Here is a 15,630-nt window from a genome sequence, read left to right as displayed (position 1 = left end):
GCTAGGCCACGTCGCTGGGCCCACAGGTAGGAACTTTACATAGGGTATTTAGAGAAGACTTACTGAAGCAGCAGGTGACATTGGTGTGGGGGAACTGGAAGAGGTGAGGAAACATGGCATGTGGGTATAGGGCAGGGGCATTCCAGGCAAGTGCTGAGGTCTCCGAGTCTGGATTCTGTTTGACTTGGGAAGAGTTAGGAGGAAGTTAGGATGGCTGGAGTGAAAGAAAGGTAGGAGGCAAGTCATACATGCACCTGATAGCACAGCCCATGAGAAGGACTTCACCAAATGTTTCCATACTATGCACCTTACTGAAAAGTGTTATTGGTTAGAGCAAGGCATAAAGGGAAGCCCAGAAGAGGCAGGGAGATGACTGTTCTGGAGCCTAAAGATTGTCTCAGAAGGCTGCCACCGTGTCAGCTGAAGTTGGATACGTGGTGGGAGTTTCCTAGCGAGGAGAGGAGAGATGGACTAGGTGCGTCCGGCAGTACCTGGCACACAGCCGGCGCCGAATAAATGAAAAAAAACCGCAGAGGGGAAGCGTGGGGGGTAGGGCTGTTGCGGACCAGAAGGGGTAGATGAGCCGCGCAAGAAAACTCATCAGTGCCGATGCAAATACTGAGGGGCGAAGGAGAGGCCCCGCCCATTCAAAGTTTCAAGCCTGCGCAGTAACGGAGCCCGCCCCTGTAAGGGGGCTGCCTCCTTCCTGTCGTTTGAGCCTGGACTTTGCTTCGAGAGACCTGCTGAAGAGCTGAGGGAGCGAACAGAGGCGGAACAAAGTCCACTGAGCGCTTCTGACCAATCATCTGGGGGGACTCTGTGATCTGTAGTGAGAGAAGGGCGTAGAACAAAAAGGACGCCCCCTGCCCTGAGGGTGAAAACCAATCAGAAACTTGCAGGCAGTGGGCACTGGGACCAAAAAGCTCAGTCACGCCCTTCATTCTTGCTCTGCCTCACTACAGGCAGTCAACGCGTTGGGTGAGCGACAGCCTCAAAGGGCGGGGCTGCAAGCGTTCACAGTGGAGAGAGAGCTAGCGGTGGAGGTAGCAGCAGGGCGGGGCTAGCCTGTCCTGCCTAAGGTGCTAGGCAATCATTATCCAGGCCGCCTGTCCTAGAAAAGTCATCTTCTCACGAACCTTTAAAATTCTAGCCTCCCGGAGCACCTCGAGGGACCAAAACTGACAACCTCATTTGTCTTTCATCTCGCCAAACTCCCCGTTTACCACCATGGGGTGTACCAAATGAGACTGAATAGGGGGAACGAGTTGTGACTGGCACGCCTGGTTACTGGCTGTTGCTCACCTCGGCGCGAGCCGACTTCTGGCAAGATCCGACCTTAGTACTAAGCAATCTCTACACTTGTCCCTCTGGCGCTGGCGCCGTTCCCGGGCTCACGCCACATTCCTCTGTGGGTGCGCGATGGCCGCACCTCCTCCGGCTACAGACGAGCCTTTTGGTACATGCAGTCTGAGGTGAGTCCCCTCCTCTCCGCTTCGGCCTGTGCAGCGCGTGCGTGCGCATGCGTGGAGCGCGGCGCGCGCGGCGGTTGGGCCGTTGCCTGTTCGGCCCTGGGATCCGCGTCTCCGCGAGCAGTCGGCTCTGACCCGCGAGTCGCCGTGAGCACTCGGATTCGAGCCGGTGCCGAGGAGCCCGGGGGCATTGCCCACAGCGGCCAAGCTCATGGCCGGCTGAGCGGGACGCCGCCTCCGCCTCAGCCACCGCCGCCGCCGCCGCCGCCTCCTCCTCCTCAGCCGGCGGCGGCCCGGGCCCAGCAGCCATGGCCGAAGACTACTGGGACGGGCGCCTGCGGCGAACAGGAGGAGAAGGAGGTCGCGCGGCCTGTGGCCAGGCCGCCGCCCCAGGCGCCGCCGCGCCGGCCCCGCGGCTCTGAGGTTTCTCGCGCGCCCCCGCCGGTGAGCGCGTCCCCGAAACGAGACGTGGGGTGGGGGCTGCGCCTCATGGAACCAGTGCGACCCCGGGCTGTGACCGAGGGTTTGGCCTGTAGCGTTGGCAGGGGTTCCCTCCCCTCAACGAATTTCCCAGAATGCACTAAGACGGGGGTCATTTGGGGCCTCCCTGACCTTGGCCCCGCCCTGGGGCCGTCCTGGGAGCTAGGGATGTGGAGTGTGTGAGAACTAAAGGGGTGGTCTGAGGACCAGAGAGTTTGGAAATGGGTGGCAGAGTGGTGAAAGGCTGGAGGTTTGCTAATGGGGACTTGACCTCTGCAGGGGTGCAAGCGTGTGGTAAAAATGCCTTAGGGCTGTGTAAGGTCTGAAGCCTGCTGTGTGTTCCTGGAAGAGGGATGCAGGATGGCAAGGGTCCACGGGGTCTGTGATAACAGGGCTAGGATATCAGGGGACAGTTCTGAGACTAGGTAGTGGAGGCCACAGCCGTAGAAAGCTCCAGTGTGTCATGATGAGTAGGAAAGGTAGAAGTCCCCAAAAGTGTGCTAGCAGAACTGGGGCACTGATGCCCCCCCTTCCGCCAGTCTTCTAAGTGTCAGTATGTGGTAATGTTTGCTTCTCCCTGGGGTGTACTCATAAAGGACAGGCCTTGGAGAGACCCAAGTGCAGAGTGTGCTGATGGGGGAGGGGTGGTCACAGCTGTGGGGGTGTGTACCTGTGGCATTGAAAGGTGTGGATAGCATGAGGTACAGTGTATGCTAATGGGGACAGAGTGGCAGATGGATCCACTGAGTAGGTCATGAAGACCTGACCCTGTACAATCAGATATCAGAATTGTGTGTGTTTCCAGAAGTTCATGGAAGGCTCATCTTTCCATGAACTTTTGGAGGCCCAGGCAGATGTGGGGGTGGGAGTAGTGGAGAAAGAACTGTGTTAGCACTGTGAGGGGCTTAGTGTACTGCGGATCAGGGTCCTGAGGGTGTCTGTGAAGAGTAGACAATGTAGGACTCACCTAAGAAGATGCAAGGAATTCATGAAGTTCTAGTGACTGCTAGTGTCAGTTTAGAGCATAGAGGCACTTAAAAAAAAAAAAAAAGACTTACTTGAAAGGCATTTACAGAGGGAGAGATGGAGAGATCTTCCATCTGCTGGTTCATTCTCCAAATGGCTGCAGTGGCCTGGCTAGGTCAGGCTGAAGTCAAGAACTTCTCCCAGGAGTGTCATGTGGAATATCCTCTGCGCCGTCCCCAGGTACAGTCACAGGGAGCTGGATGAGAAACGGAGCAGCCAGAACTTGAACCAGTACCCATGTAGGATATGGGTATCCCAAGTGGCCTCTTCACCCTGCTGTGTCACAGCTCTGGCCCTCCTTAGAGGCACTTAATATGTTATGTCAGTAGAGGGAGAGCCAGAACAGTGTGAGTTCTGGAATGTGTTGTAAGCATCATAGCATCTTGAAGACAGTGTATTTGTGTCCGTGGAGAACTATAATGTATGGAGGCTCAAGGGATTGCTGATACAAGATAGAGCTTGGAGGGGCCCCTAGTGTGGAAAAATGAGGAGCAGGGTTATGAGGGGACCCAAGTGTGAACCAACAGGGGTTAATGACTATGGATGACCAGAGGCAAAAAGAAATAGAGGATGGGACTGTGTGGTGGTCTGGATGTGCTAAAGCAGATTAGAGCCTGGGAGTGCTAAAGAATGTGCTAATGAAGGTCAAGGTTGAAAGAAGAACTTTGTGCACTAATCAGGGTCAAGCTGTTACAGAATGGTATGTTTGTGCGTCCCTGAGGAATAGGGCTGAGGTTCAGGGTGTGCCAGTACAGAGCAGCACTGTGTGAGGCCCAGCATGTGATAATAGGGGTCAAGGTAAAGGTTCTGCCTGTGATAGGGTCCTGGGAGGAATGGAATGTGTGGCAGTGAGTAGGGCTAACCGGACACAACCAGCTCATCTTGTGCTAATGGGATGCAGAGCAGTCTGAAGGCGCAGTGAGTACTCCTGCAGGTCATTTGTGGAGCACCCCAGGTGCAATGATATTAAGGAGCAGAATCATGTGGGAGGAGCACTTTGTTCATTGGGGGGCATCAGCGGGCGGGCCAGAAAAGTACCCAACCATGCTGTGGCAAGCAGTTCTTGGAAGGGGCTTAGAGTATGCTGTAAGAATTCAGTGGGCTACCGTAGAGCTTTGAGCCTATGGGGATGGGAGGTAAGCTGGGAGGTCCTGGTTGCTACAAGCAGTTAGGATGTGGCGAGGCCTTTTGGAGGGTTTGCTGTGTGCCGATGAGGTCAGGACAGGAGAGAGAAGTGGGCCTTTGCAGGTGGTGGAGTGTGAGTACTGCGTTCTCAGTGGTCTGTGCACTGAGAGGTGGCCAGGATCTTTGGGTATAAGAGTAGTTAGAGGAAGGCTGTGTGGAGTCCTTGAGGGGTGAGAAGGGACCAAGAAAGACATGTAGCCTTTTTTGGGGGTTGAAATTGTATGTGTGCTTTCTTTCTCCTTTCTTATTCTGAAATACAAAAAATTCAGACAACTGAAAAGAAAATTTCTGAAAGTTTTGGTACATTTAATTGTTTAGGTTGTCTCTGTTCCTCCGAAGCTGCCCAGGATGCACGCCCCTTATTGGGAGTGTTGCTTGGTAGATATTGTGTACCCCGTCATCCTAAAATCCACCCCCCAACTGAACTCTTCAACATGTTTAGCAAACCTTGGCATTTATGCTTGGAATCCTTGGTCCTAGCTCTCTCGCCGTGGCCCTCTCAGCCCTACTTAGTCTCCCCAGCCCTTCTTCCAGCCCCTACCACAACAGGGAAAAGCAGTAGGGTTGCTGGGTATTCCTCTGCCTTAGGCACAGGATTGTTTTGTTATCTTGGACTCTGTGTGGATGGGCCCCCTCCTCACCCTTCAAGGTTAGTCCTTCTGTACCTTGGGGCAGAAGGGAGGGTGTTGAATTCAACCAGGAAGGAGTAGTGGTGGGAACTGTTTTAGCTAAGCACCTGGTTTCAGGGTAACAGATGACCCATTTCTCTGCTCAAATCCAGTCCCAGCTACCTCTTATCTAGCTCTACTTCCCTTGGGCCAGGGCCATCTTAAGTCCTACTGTGAGTGCAGATGGTTCCTGGGCCACGTCTTTCCCCCTCCTTGCTGGCCCAGTGCCTCAGAGGAAGTAGCAGAGAGCCAGCCCAAGCCCTGGGGGTGGCCCTATGTCCTTTGGCAACCCATTTAGGTCATCTTCCCATGGATGGCTGAGGTTTTGTACAACCCTTGTTTGGCCTTGTTCAGGAGTAGTAGACATGACCTCAGCAGAGATGGCCCCTGGGCTCTCAGCTGCCTGCTTGAACCATTTCTGCCAGGCACGCTTTGGAGTCTCTGCTGCGTCAGTCACTATTCTAGGTCCTCAGGACATAACTATGACCTAAACACAAAGGCATCTCAATCCTGGCAGAGCTGGCCATCTAGTTGTACCAGTGAAGAGACAAACAGTAAAGAATAAAGAAACCCACCAGGAAATGTACTGCTTCTAAGGAGAAAGTCAGTTCTGAGGAGATACTTGGTAGGATAAGCGAACTCAAGGTGGTTGAGAATTTTTTTTTTAATATTTATTTTGTACCACTGTAATGGCTCAACAGGTTAATCCTTGCCTGCTAGCACTGGCATCCCATAAGGGTGCCGGTTCCAGTCCTGGCCATTCAACTTCCCATCCAGCTCCCTGCTTGTGGCCTGGAAAAACAGTAGAGGAAGGCCCAAAGCCTTGGGACCCTGTACCCGTGTGGGAGACCCGGAAAAAGCTCCTGGCTCCTGGCTTTGGATTGGCTCAACTTCAGCTGTGGTGGCCATTTGGGAAGTTAATCAGTAGATAGAAGCTATCTCTTTCTCTCCTTTTAAATATGCCTTTCAAATAAAAACACTTTTTTAAAGATTTATTTCATTTTTATTTGAAAGGCAGATTTACAGAAAAGGAGGAATAGAGAGAGAAAAAGAGAGATCCTCCATCTGCTGGCTAAATCCCCAAATGGCTGCAACAGCTGGAGCTGGGCCAGTCCAAAGTCAGGAGCCGAGAGCATTCTCTCAATCTCCCATGTGGGTTCAGGAGCCCAAGGGCTTAGACCATCTTTTGCTACTTTCACAGGCACGTTGGTAAGGAAGGGGATTGGAAGTGGAGCAGCTGGGACTCGAACCGGCGCCCACATGGAATGCCAGCACCACAAGCAGAGGTACAACCTACTTTGTCAGGTGCTGGCCCCAAGATGGTTGAGATTCTACATAGTTATTCATGGAAACTATGTAAGAAATTTGTGATTAGATCAATACATCTGAAGGGTTCAGGAGTAAGCTATTTTAAAATATGAGGAAAAGCTTTCCCCCTCTTCCAATCCACCAGAGATCGTGCATGAGGACTTGAAGATGGGGTCTGATGGGGAGAGTGAACAGCCAGTGAAGTGGCCCTGAAATGAGACTACTGGGTTTGGTTACAGAACAATCAGAAATGGTCAGGGAGTAGTGAGGTAGCAGGGCAAGTGGTCACATTGAGGACTGGGCCATTTGCTTTGAGTGATGAGGGGACTCTAGTACATTTTATATGGTTTATGAAAATCTGGATTGGGTCTACAGGTACCTACTAGGCCAAACATTTCTAACAGCCCTGAGGACAGCTGGGCTACATTGAAATGGAAGGGGGTAGTCTCGGTCCAGTGGTTGGATCTGAGTAAATTCCTCCCTGCTCCCCCTACGTGGGCAGACAGTGGTTGGGCCCATTAGGCTTCATTGACAGTGGTTGCTGGGGGAGCCAGGAGGTCCTGGCCACAAGAGAGCAGTCTACCTTGGCAGCTGGGGTGATGTGGGGCTGGTGCCAGCGGAATATGGTGCTTTATGGGCCTGCCCAGGGCCATGGGTCCATGGTTCTGGGCCAGCCCCCTTTACCAGCCAGACCTGAGTCCACTACTGCCGCTGCACCCGACAATACCAACTGTGGAGCCCCCTGCTCTGACAATGAGGCTGCCACCCCAGATAACATCAGTCAATCTGGTGGGCCCCTGCCTTCAGCTAGCCACCCAAGTCTAAGTACTCAGGTGAGCCCTTCAGGAGCAGGGCCCAGGACTTGCCTGTGGGATGGTGGGCACTGACAGGGTTCCCTGGCCATACCGGTTTCCCAGGACTCCTGAGTGGTGCCATGAGTCTTTGGTGGTTGGGTGGTCACTGACTTAAGTTCATGTTGGTGTTCCCCAATAGGTTTTTGTGGGTTCAGGGGCCTCCCAGTGGGCAAGCAAATGCTAATGGAGAAGCCTTGCACCCTGCTCAGGTCGCCATGGATCGGATGAAGAAGATCAAACGGCAGCTGTCAATGACACTCCGAGGGGGCCGAGGCATAGACAAGACCAATGGTGCCCCAGAACAGATAGGCCTAGATGAAAGTGGTGGTGGCGGTGGCAGTGACCTTGGGGAGGCCCCCACACGTACTGCCCCTGGAGAACCTCGCTCTGGACGGGGCCCACTCAGCTCTGCACCAGGTGTGTCTGCAAACTAGCCCTTGTCTCCTGCACCCCAGGCTGGTTACCAGCAGCTGCCTTCCAGCCCAGTTCCTCTTAAACTTGTATCATTCCTGCTTTCTTCCCTTTCCCTGCCCTCCCCTTGAGCTGTCTTTTCTATTTCTCTTACCATTCTCTCTCAGCATTCTGTCTGTCCATCTATGTTCCTGTCCTTGGCTTTGTGCCAGGCCCCAAGGGAGGAAGTCTGTGTGGCCTGTTGCAGCTGCGCTAGGGGCTTACTCTGTTATTCTGCACCCTGAAGCAGCCTCCTCAAGCCTCCTAGCACCTCCCTGTGCAGGGTACTTGCCTCCCAGAGAGTTTGACTACCTCTGCTACTACCTGCCCACTAGCCCTGGGCTGGCTGCATTTTCAACTCACCCTAGAATGGGGCATTGCACTGGGTGACTCTTGTCCCTCTGCCTGTGCCACTCCCCATTCAGTGTGTCCTGGACCTACTGAAGATCCCTTTGGCCCTGCCACTTTCTTCCTGAGGGACTGCAGGCTGCACCAGGGACCGTGTGTGCACATCTATGATGAGAGAAAGTATTGCACGGGAGAGGGCATGTCCTGGACATCCTGATTCCTCACCCTATCTAGTGTACCCCCTCTTCCAATCCACCAGAGATCGTGCATGAGGACTTGAAGATGGGGTCTGATGGGGAGAGTGACCAGGCTTCAGCCACGTCCTCGGATGAGGTGCAGTCTCCAGTGCGTGTGCGCATGCGCAACCACCCTCCACGCAAGATCTCCACAGAGGTGCTTAGCTCACTGTCCAGGTGATGGGGGAACTGGAAAAGAGGAATGGAAGTAGGGAAGTGGAGACCATGGTCCCTTTCTCCCCCATCTTGCTTTCAGGATATCAACAAGCGCCTGTCACTACCAGCCGATATCCGGCTGCCTGAGGGCTACCTTGAGAAACTGACCCTCAATAGCCCCATCTTTGACAAGCCCCTCAGCCGCCGCCTCCGCCGTGTCAGTCTGGTGAGCGCTTTCTGTTCCTGATCTTTTCCCTTCTGCTCTTCCTGTCCCCTCCCCTGAGCCTGCTTTAGTCTGCCTACTTTATCCCACAGTCCGAGATTGGCTTTGGGAAATTGGAGACCTACATCAAGCTGGACAAGCTGGGTGAGGTGAGAGACAGCCAGGAGATCCTTGGAGAGGATGAGGGTCAGCAGGAGCTCCCAATATCCTCACCACGCTTCTCCTGGGACACTTGTTCATTCTCCAGGGTACCTATGCCACCGTCTACAAAGGCAAAAGCAAGCTCACGGACAACCTTGTGGCACTGAAGGAGATCAGGCTGGAACACGAAGAGGGAGCACCCTGCACGGCCATCCGGGAAGGTTTGGAGCCCTGGGCCACCTGCCCCAGGCTTCCCAGGCTCTCATGATACATCTTCCTTATTCTATGACGTAAACAGGGATGGAGTTCTGGGACTTCCCCTTCCGACACACAGGCCTTCATGAGAATGCCCATCAACCATATAGCTGAGTAATAGTCAGGGTCCCCAGGAATCCATTTGTACTTACAGTAAAGGTAGATGAATTGCAAACCAGGGTGCTGGCTTTGGTTCTGACAGCACCCTCGATACTCTTCACCAATTCACTTGCTCCAAAAGCTGATAGTCACACTGTCACATGAAATGAATTTGCATTGCATAGAAATTGAGTATGCAAACTCAGTTTCACACAGTGCTGCAGGCCTATGTACTGAACACTAGAGCAGGACCCCTTTCCAGAAACCAAAAATTGGTTGTGGAAATCCCTGAACCATATTTCCCATCTGGAACATGAAGACACATGTTTCTGGCTTAGGGTGGGTCAACTGATGGCTGAGAGCCATTATCCCAGAGTGCTCAGGAAAAGAAGGAAAGCCTGGGCTCATCCTCTGTGTCGAGTCCTTGTCCTCACCTCTCCTGCGGGTGGGCCCTGACTCCTCCATCCCACTCCTGCTCTCCGCAGTGTCCCTGCTCAAGGACCTCAAACATGCCAATATCGTCACACTTCATGACATCATCCACACGGAGAAGTCCCTCACGCTTGTCTTTGAGTATCTGGTAAGGTTGGGTGGCAGTGGGACTTGCAGGGGAGTAGAGAGACAGCTAGGAGTGACAGAATGTGACCCTTGTTCCTGTCCTACCTTTTATGTCCTCAGGACAAGGACCTGAAGCAGTACCTGGATGACTGTGGGAACATCATCAACATGCACAACGTGAAAGTGGGTGTGGGGCAGGAAGCAGGGGCACCAGGGCCCCCCCCATTGCACCCCACCAATCTTCAAGCAATGGACTTTCCCCATTTGGCTTTTTTTAATTGTTATTGGGAGCTCTTGGAGGGTACTTGGGACCCTGTCCCTTTTTGTGTGACAAAGTTCTAGGAGGGGAACAATGCTTGCCGGGGGTTGGGCTGGTAGATAACTCTTTGACCTTTGCCTGCTGTTGCTGGGTCCCCAGCTGTTCCTGTTCCAGCTGCTCCGTGGCCTGGCCTACTGCCACCGGCAGAAGGTGCTACACCGAGACCTCAAGCCTCAGAATCTGCTCATCAATGAGAGGGGAGAGCTCAAGCTGGCCGACTTCGGTACTGCCAGCCTCTTGCTTCTTCCCTTTGATTCCTAGCCTTACTCTGTTAGCCTCTTCATTCCCCACAACTGCCTAGTCTCATTTCCCTTGAGCCTCGCCATACTTTGCCTAAGCTGCCCTTGATCCCAACTGTACTCTTCCCCAGAGTTTGCCAGCAACCTCCTCATTTCAGATGCTCCTTCTCTCTGCCTCCTAGGCCTGGCCCGAGCCAAGTCAATTCCAACAAAGACATACTCCAATGAAGTAGTGACACTGTGGTACCGGCCCCCTGACATCCTGCTAGGGTCTACAGACTACTCTACTCAGATTGACATGTGGTGAGGACAGGTGGACGTATGGCTGGGGCCATGCACTGGAGGAGTTGTCTTGGTCACAACAGCCACCCAGCTAATTACCTCTCCCATTCACTGTCTTCCATGCTCAGGGGTGTGGGCTGCATCTTCTATGAAATGGCCACAGGCCGGCCCCTCTTTCCGGGCTCCACAGTAGAGGAACAGCTGCACTTCATCTTTCGCATCTTGGGTGAGGAGACATGAACCCTAGGAGCTGTGAGGGCATTCAGGAAGGACCTGCGAGATGTTTTGGGTGACGCTTTTTCCCTGCCAGGAACCCCAACTGAGGAGACATGGCCAGGCATCCTGTCCAATGAGGAATTCAAGACATACAACTACCCCAAGTACCGTGCTGAGGCCCTTTTGAGCCATGCACCCCGGTGAGGCTGGTGGCTGGCTAGGTGGGTGCTGGGGCCAGAATATCCAAAGTCAGTATAAAGCAGGTCCCCTTGTCCTTGTTGCAGACTTGACAGTGATGGGGCTGATCTCCTCAACAAGCTGCTGCAGGTGAGACAACCTTCCTGGGCCAGACCTGGTGGGTAGGAGATTCCTGATGTGAGAAATTGGACTCCCAAGGTCAGGATCTGAGGCCAGCAGGAAGAGGGGCCTGCTTGTTGAAAATGCTAATATTTCCCCTCTGCAATTCAGTTTGAGGGTCGAAATCGGATCTCCGCAGATGATGCCATGAAACATCCATTATTCCTCAGTCTAGGGGAGCGGATCCACAAACTTCCTGACAGTGAGTAGTGTCAGGGGGATGGACTGGCTGGTGCAGGGACCATGGGGTATAGGGCTGCTAGGGACAGTTAGGTGCACTGTGCAGGGTTCTGTCTGCCACTTCTATGGAAAGGACAGACTCACTCTGGGTGACAGGTTGTGTTTATTATGAACATACTATTCCTTGATTTTCAGTTTTTTTTTCCTCTCATGAAAGTTTTCAAATGATACATCCAGATAGATTGAACATCCTGAAGCAGACATGTCCTTTGTGAAGTAGACTTGAGACTCTTTCAGAAAGCTCGTGTAGGAGCTTAACTGAAATACCTAAGAGGAGCTTCATAAGAAGGCAGAGGTTTATTTTAGCTTACATTTTCGAGATTTCATGGCTCAAGATCTGGCACCTCCATTAATCTGGCCTAATTAAGGGAGTGTGAGTACATAGTCACAGGATAATCAAGAAGCAGAAAAATGGATGAACTCAGCTTAAATAACCCACCATATCACATTAGGCAGGCCTCCAGTGATCTAAATACTTCCCAGCAGGCCCACCTCTCAGACACCATAGTAAGATCAAGTCTCCACCTTTAATCCATCAGCCCTCAACAAAAGACACTTTGCAGTTGAAGCACAAGCATGAGTTTGGGGAGCTAAATCCTACTCAATCCATAATGGAAAAAAAGAAACAAGTTTGCCATAAGTGAGGCTGTAGGGGTGCTGGTTCTAGATGGTGCTTGGCTCATCCACTGTTTCTATGTCTCCTCCACCCATAGCTACTTCCATATTTGCACTAAAGGAGATCCACCTACAAAAAGAAGCCAATCTTCGGTCTTCATCAATGCCTGACTCGGGTGGGTATGATGCCCTCTCTTCCCTGTCTTACCTACCTACCTGCTTGCCTACCAATAGCCATCCGCTCTGCTTCCCCTTGCAGGCAGGCCAGCTTTCCACGTGGTGGACACCGAGTTCTAAACCGATTCTAAGCCACAGACTGAGGCCCCAGCAGGCAGCAGCTGGAGGGATGCCACACCCCTCACAGGGCAACCCCCAACCGCATCCTCCCTGCTTGCTGCCTGCCCTACCTGCCTGAGCCATGCCTACCTGCCCACTTGTCCCTTGCTGCCTGTGCGAACATCTGACCATTGGCCTGTCAATCCACCCATTGGCCTGTCTCCTGGGTGCTAACAAAGCTCTCATCACTCCTACGCCTGGTCTGTCTGTCTGTCTTTTTCTTTGTCTTGGTAGTTACCGGCGGACAGCATGGCCGTGCCAGCCTCCCACGCTGAGGCCAGGCCTCTCCCTCCTCGTCGTACCCTCCCCCAGGACCACTACCCCACGGCCAGCCAGGGGTCCGGAGCTAGCCCAGGCTGGGGATCTCGATTCAGACAAGATGGTGGCAATGCCTTGGGTCTGAGTGTCCCCTGCCTGCTTTCCTGCTACCCCACCTGCCTCATGTTATGTGGGCCTTTTTTTGGTTTGTTTCATTCATTGTTGTTGGTTTTTTTTTAATTATTTTAAATGAGGTTTTCATTTTTTTTTAAATGCAATATCTCTGTATACAGACTGGCTGGGCCCCACCCCCTGTGTGTGGCCCTCCCACAGTATTTTGTGCAATGAAGCCCCGCTCCCAGCCTTTCAGGCAGGGACATAGCCCCTATTCACAACCCTGACCTTCATCAGACCCTGGGATTGGCTATAGGAAAGCATGCCTAAAAACGCCTTCCTACCCCTGCCTGCCATCCCCAGCTGCAGGGGGATGGGGAGTACTGGAGACTCTGCAAGATGGACAAGGTGGAGGGACCCACTCTTCTCCTCCAGTCCTGTAGCTGGGGCCTCCTTCCTTCTCAGGGTCTCCCCCACCCAGCCCTTCTTCCCCCATCCCACTTGGTGCTGTTGAGTAGGGGCCCTGCCAGGAACTGACCAACTCAGCAAGGAGCCATAATGTATGTATGTGCACAAGCAGGGACAGAGGGGGCATGTAGAGGTGTGTGCCCACTTGGTGCCCCGTAACTCCTGATTGGGGGTGAGGCAGGGCAGGGACAGTCTTCGGGGTCAGTCCCCTTGGGTGGTTACCTCCCTTTGTTCCACCCTAAGCCCTGGGGCCCTCAAATGGGGTGGGGGGTCGGGGGTGGGAGCCCTCCTCATGGGGTTTGGGGGGTTGGGTTCCTGAATGCACCATAATCGCTGTATGAACTATTAAAAAGTCTAAAGTGTAAAGCCTGACTGCAAATCTTGTGGGGGTGGGGGCAAAGCTGAAGTGATTGAGGAGACCTTGGAAGACTTAACATTGGCACTCAGTGGATCGGAGTGCACTGGAAGTGGGCCGGGGATATGACGTGGCTGAAAAAGGCATCTGATGACTGCACATGTATTGGCACACAGAGCCGAGGCAGACAGGGCATGCTAGAGGAGCTGACAAGCAGAATGGGAGGTGAACCCAGAAACATGGGGCAGGAGGATGTAAAGACAGCTTGGAAGACATTGGAAGGCCAATGGAAGCAGGGGTTGGGGGATGTGACCAAGAGGTCCACTGTGATCACATGTCTGACTGGGCCCTGGAGAGGGAATATGAGAGTAGGTTCTGGATATCTGAGTAGATTGAGCGGTCAGTCCTTTAATACATAGGACTAGATTGATAAAGCTAGAAGATTTTTTTGTGAAAGGCAAGGATGAGGTGACCCTGGGAAGGATGTGGTGGTTTGGAAGGTGGTGGGGACAGTTGAGGCTTTGATTTTCTTTGTCCTCTGAATTGAGCAAAGCCGAGGATAGACTAAAGGTGTGCTGGGTGGTGCCAGGCAAATTCACAGAGGCAAGCCTAAGTGATTGTGTACTGAAACCCAACAGTGGTAGTTTGTGCTTGTATTACTCTGCCTTGTTTTTGTTTTGTTTTAATATATTTTTGTTTATTTGAAGGGCAGACTTACAGATTCTTCCATCCACTGGTTCACTGCCCAGATGGTCACAGTGGACCAGGCTGAAACCAGGAATCTGAAGCTGCTCTTTGGTCTCCCACAATGGGTGCAGGGACACAGGTTCTTAGGCCATCTTCCAGTGTTTTCCCAGGCATATTAGCTGGAAGCTAGCTCAGAAGTGGAGCAGCTGGGACTTAAACTGGTGGCCATATGGGATGCCACCTTCACAGGAGGAGGCTTAATTTGCTACACCACAACACTGGTCCTTCTGCTATGTTCTTGCAAGTAGTTTCATGATAGCTTCTGACTCCAAAGTGCTATGGCTTCCATGTCCCCAGAAATGTGAAAGCAAACTGGGGAAACAGGACACCCTTCCCACCTATTTTCTTGTAATGGGCCTGAGCTTCCACAAGCTCCTTGGCCGACTTCCCTTGGGTAGAATCGGCACAGCCATATCTGAAGGAAGGGTAGCTAGGAAAAACTAAGACCTTGCAAAAGGGGACATCACCAGATTGCACTTAAAAGGATTAGAAACCGAGCCTGGCACAATGGCTCAATGGCTAAATCCTCATCTTGCACATGCTGAGATCCCATATGGGAGCTGGTTCATGTCCCAACTGCTCCACTTCCCATCCAGCTCCCTGCTTGTGGCCTGGGAAAGCAGTAAAGGAGGGCGGCCCAAAGCCTGGAGACCCTGCACCCGCGTGGGAGACCCGGAAGAAGCTCCTGGCTTTGGGCTTTGGATCAACTCAGCTCTGGCCATTGTGGCCACTTGGGGAGTGAACCAGCAGACAGGAGATTTTTCTGTCTCTCCCCTGTAAGTCTGTCTTTCCAATAAAAATAGATGTTTTTGGAAAACTGACTAGAAATCATCCAGTTGCTCTAAGTTGACAGAAGCTGTCATCTGTGAAATGAAACAAGTCAAGTCTAGGGCAAGAAACTATTTATTGGATTTACCTGGCTGCCCAGGTAAATGAAGACTGGGGAGCCTGCTGAGGGGCAATGAGAAGAATCAATTCAGACTGACAAGATTCAGCAGGGCTTCAAGAGCAGCTATTACAGGGCAAAAGCAAACAAACCTGTCATAATAAATTAATGAGGCTCATTTAAATTTCAAAAAACCAGCCATTATGTGCCAGACCCAAATCATGCCACTTCTTTGGTGGCACCCAAGTGAAAGCTCTTCCTTAGGGCTTACACCCCTTCTTCCTCCATTTGGGTCAGATGTGGCTAGGGGCCGGAATCACAGTAATAGACATGCTGTGTCACAAAGGCTAGCTGAAATAAGGGGTAAATAAGATCCTGTGGGGGAAGTGGAGGTGGGTCGTGCTGAGAGAGGTGTGTATGTGCATGGGCCTAGGTGAGTAGACAGGCAAGGTTTGTTTCTGCTTGTGGGGAATGAGCGGTGACAGTGAGGGGAGTCATAAACAGCCCCGGAACCATGAGGCTGCCTTGGGGAGATTATAGCACATCTAGATGGAGACAGACAACAGGCACGGAGGTGCTAGGAGCTACCAGGAGCTACCAAGGAAGATATCAAAGGTATTGCAACAGAAACAGTGGTTCTCAATTGGGGACATTTCTCCCCCCACCTGCATTCTCTCCCCTGGGAGACAACTGGTTGTAGAATTCAGGGGTGCAACTAAACATCTCAGTGCCCCCACAACAA

At 52.5% G+C, this 15,630-nt stretch overlaps 1 protein-coding gene across 9 annotated transcripts; it reads left to right on the top strand.

The window, feature by feature from the left end:
- The first annotated feature begins 1,044 nt into the window (after positions 1 to 1,044).
- CDK16 (cyclin dependent kinase 16) lies at positions 1,045 to 13,262 on the top strand. 9 transcript variants are annotated; one of them, XM_058658327.1, is made up of 17 exons: positions 1,060 to 1,472; positions 6,030 to 6,114; positions 7,200 to 7,407; positions 8,048 to 8,181; positions 8,281 to 8,406; positions 8,496 to 8,552; positions 8,651 to 8,765; positions 9,384 to 9,478; positions 9,577 to 9,639; positions 9,875 to 9,998; positions 10,197 to 10,317; positions 10,425 to 10,522; positions 10,607 to 10,712; positions 10,776 to 10,839; positions 10,981 to 11,071; positions 11,823 to 11,900; positions 12,295 to 13,262. In XM_058658327.1, exons 1-17 carry the CDS (start codon positions 1,420 to 1,422, stop codon positions 12,333 to 12,335), a joined length of 1,659 nt encoding a protein of 552 aa, XP_058514310.1. In that variant the 5' UTR covers positions 1,060 to 1,419; the 3' UTR covers positions 12,336 to 13,262. The 9 variants fall into 9 exon arrangements, with proteins under 9 accessions (XP_004587936.1, XP_058514311.1, XP_058514310.1 ...); XM_004587879.3 differs by lacking the exons at positions 6,030 to 6,114; positions 12,295 to 13,262 and adding an exon at positions 11,984 to 12,254 and having other exon boundaries at positions 1,045 to 1,472; positions 10,797 to 10,839; XM_058658328.1 differs by lacking the exon at positions 6,030 to 6,114 and having other exon boundaries at positions 1,059 to 1,472.
- The last annotated feature ends 2,368 nt before the right edge of the window (positions 13,263 to 15,630 follow it).

This window comes from Ochotona princeps, chromosome X, assembly GCF_030435755.1.
Source record: "Ochotona princeps isolate mOchPri1 chromosome X, mOchPri1.hap1, whole genome shotgun sequence".
NCBI lineage: Eukaryota > Metazoa > Chordata > Mammalia > Lagomorpha > Ochotonidae > Ochotona > Ochotona princeps.
Note: the sequence above shows the minus strand (reverse complement) of the source record. Positions and strands in the feature narration are given on the sequence as shown.

What these genes read in the sequence shown, in the direction of transcription:
- CDK16 (XM_058658322.1), top strand. Translation starts at nt 6,736, where the DNA reads ATGTGGGGCTGGTGCCAGCGGAATATGGTGCTTTATGGGCCTGCCCAG. An exon ending in CACGCAAGATCTCCACAGAG is followed by an intron (nt 8,182 to 8,280) that starts GTGCTTAGCTCA and finishes TCTTGCTTTCAG; the next exon opens with GATATCAACAAGCGCCTGTC. An exon ending in GCCTCCGCCGTGTCAGTCTG is followed by an intron (nt 8,407 to 8,495) that starts GTGAGCGCTTTC and finishes TTTATCCCACAG; the next exon opens with TCCGAGATTGGCTTTGGGAA.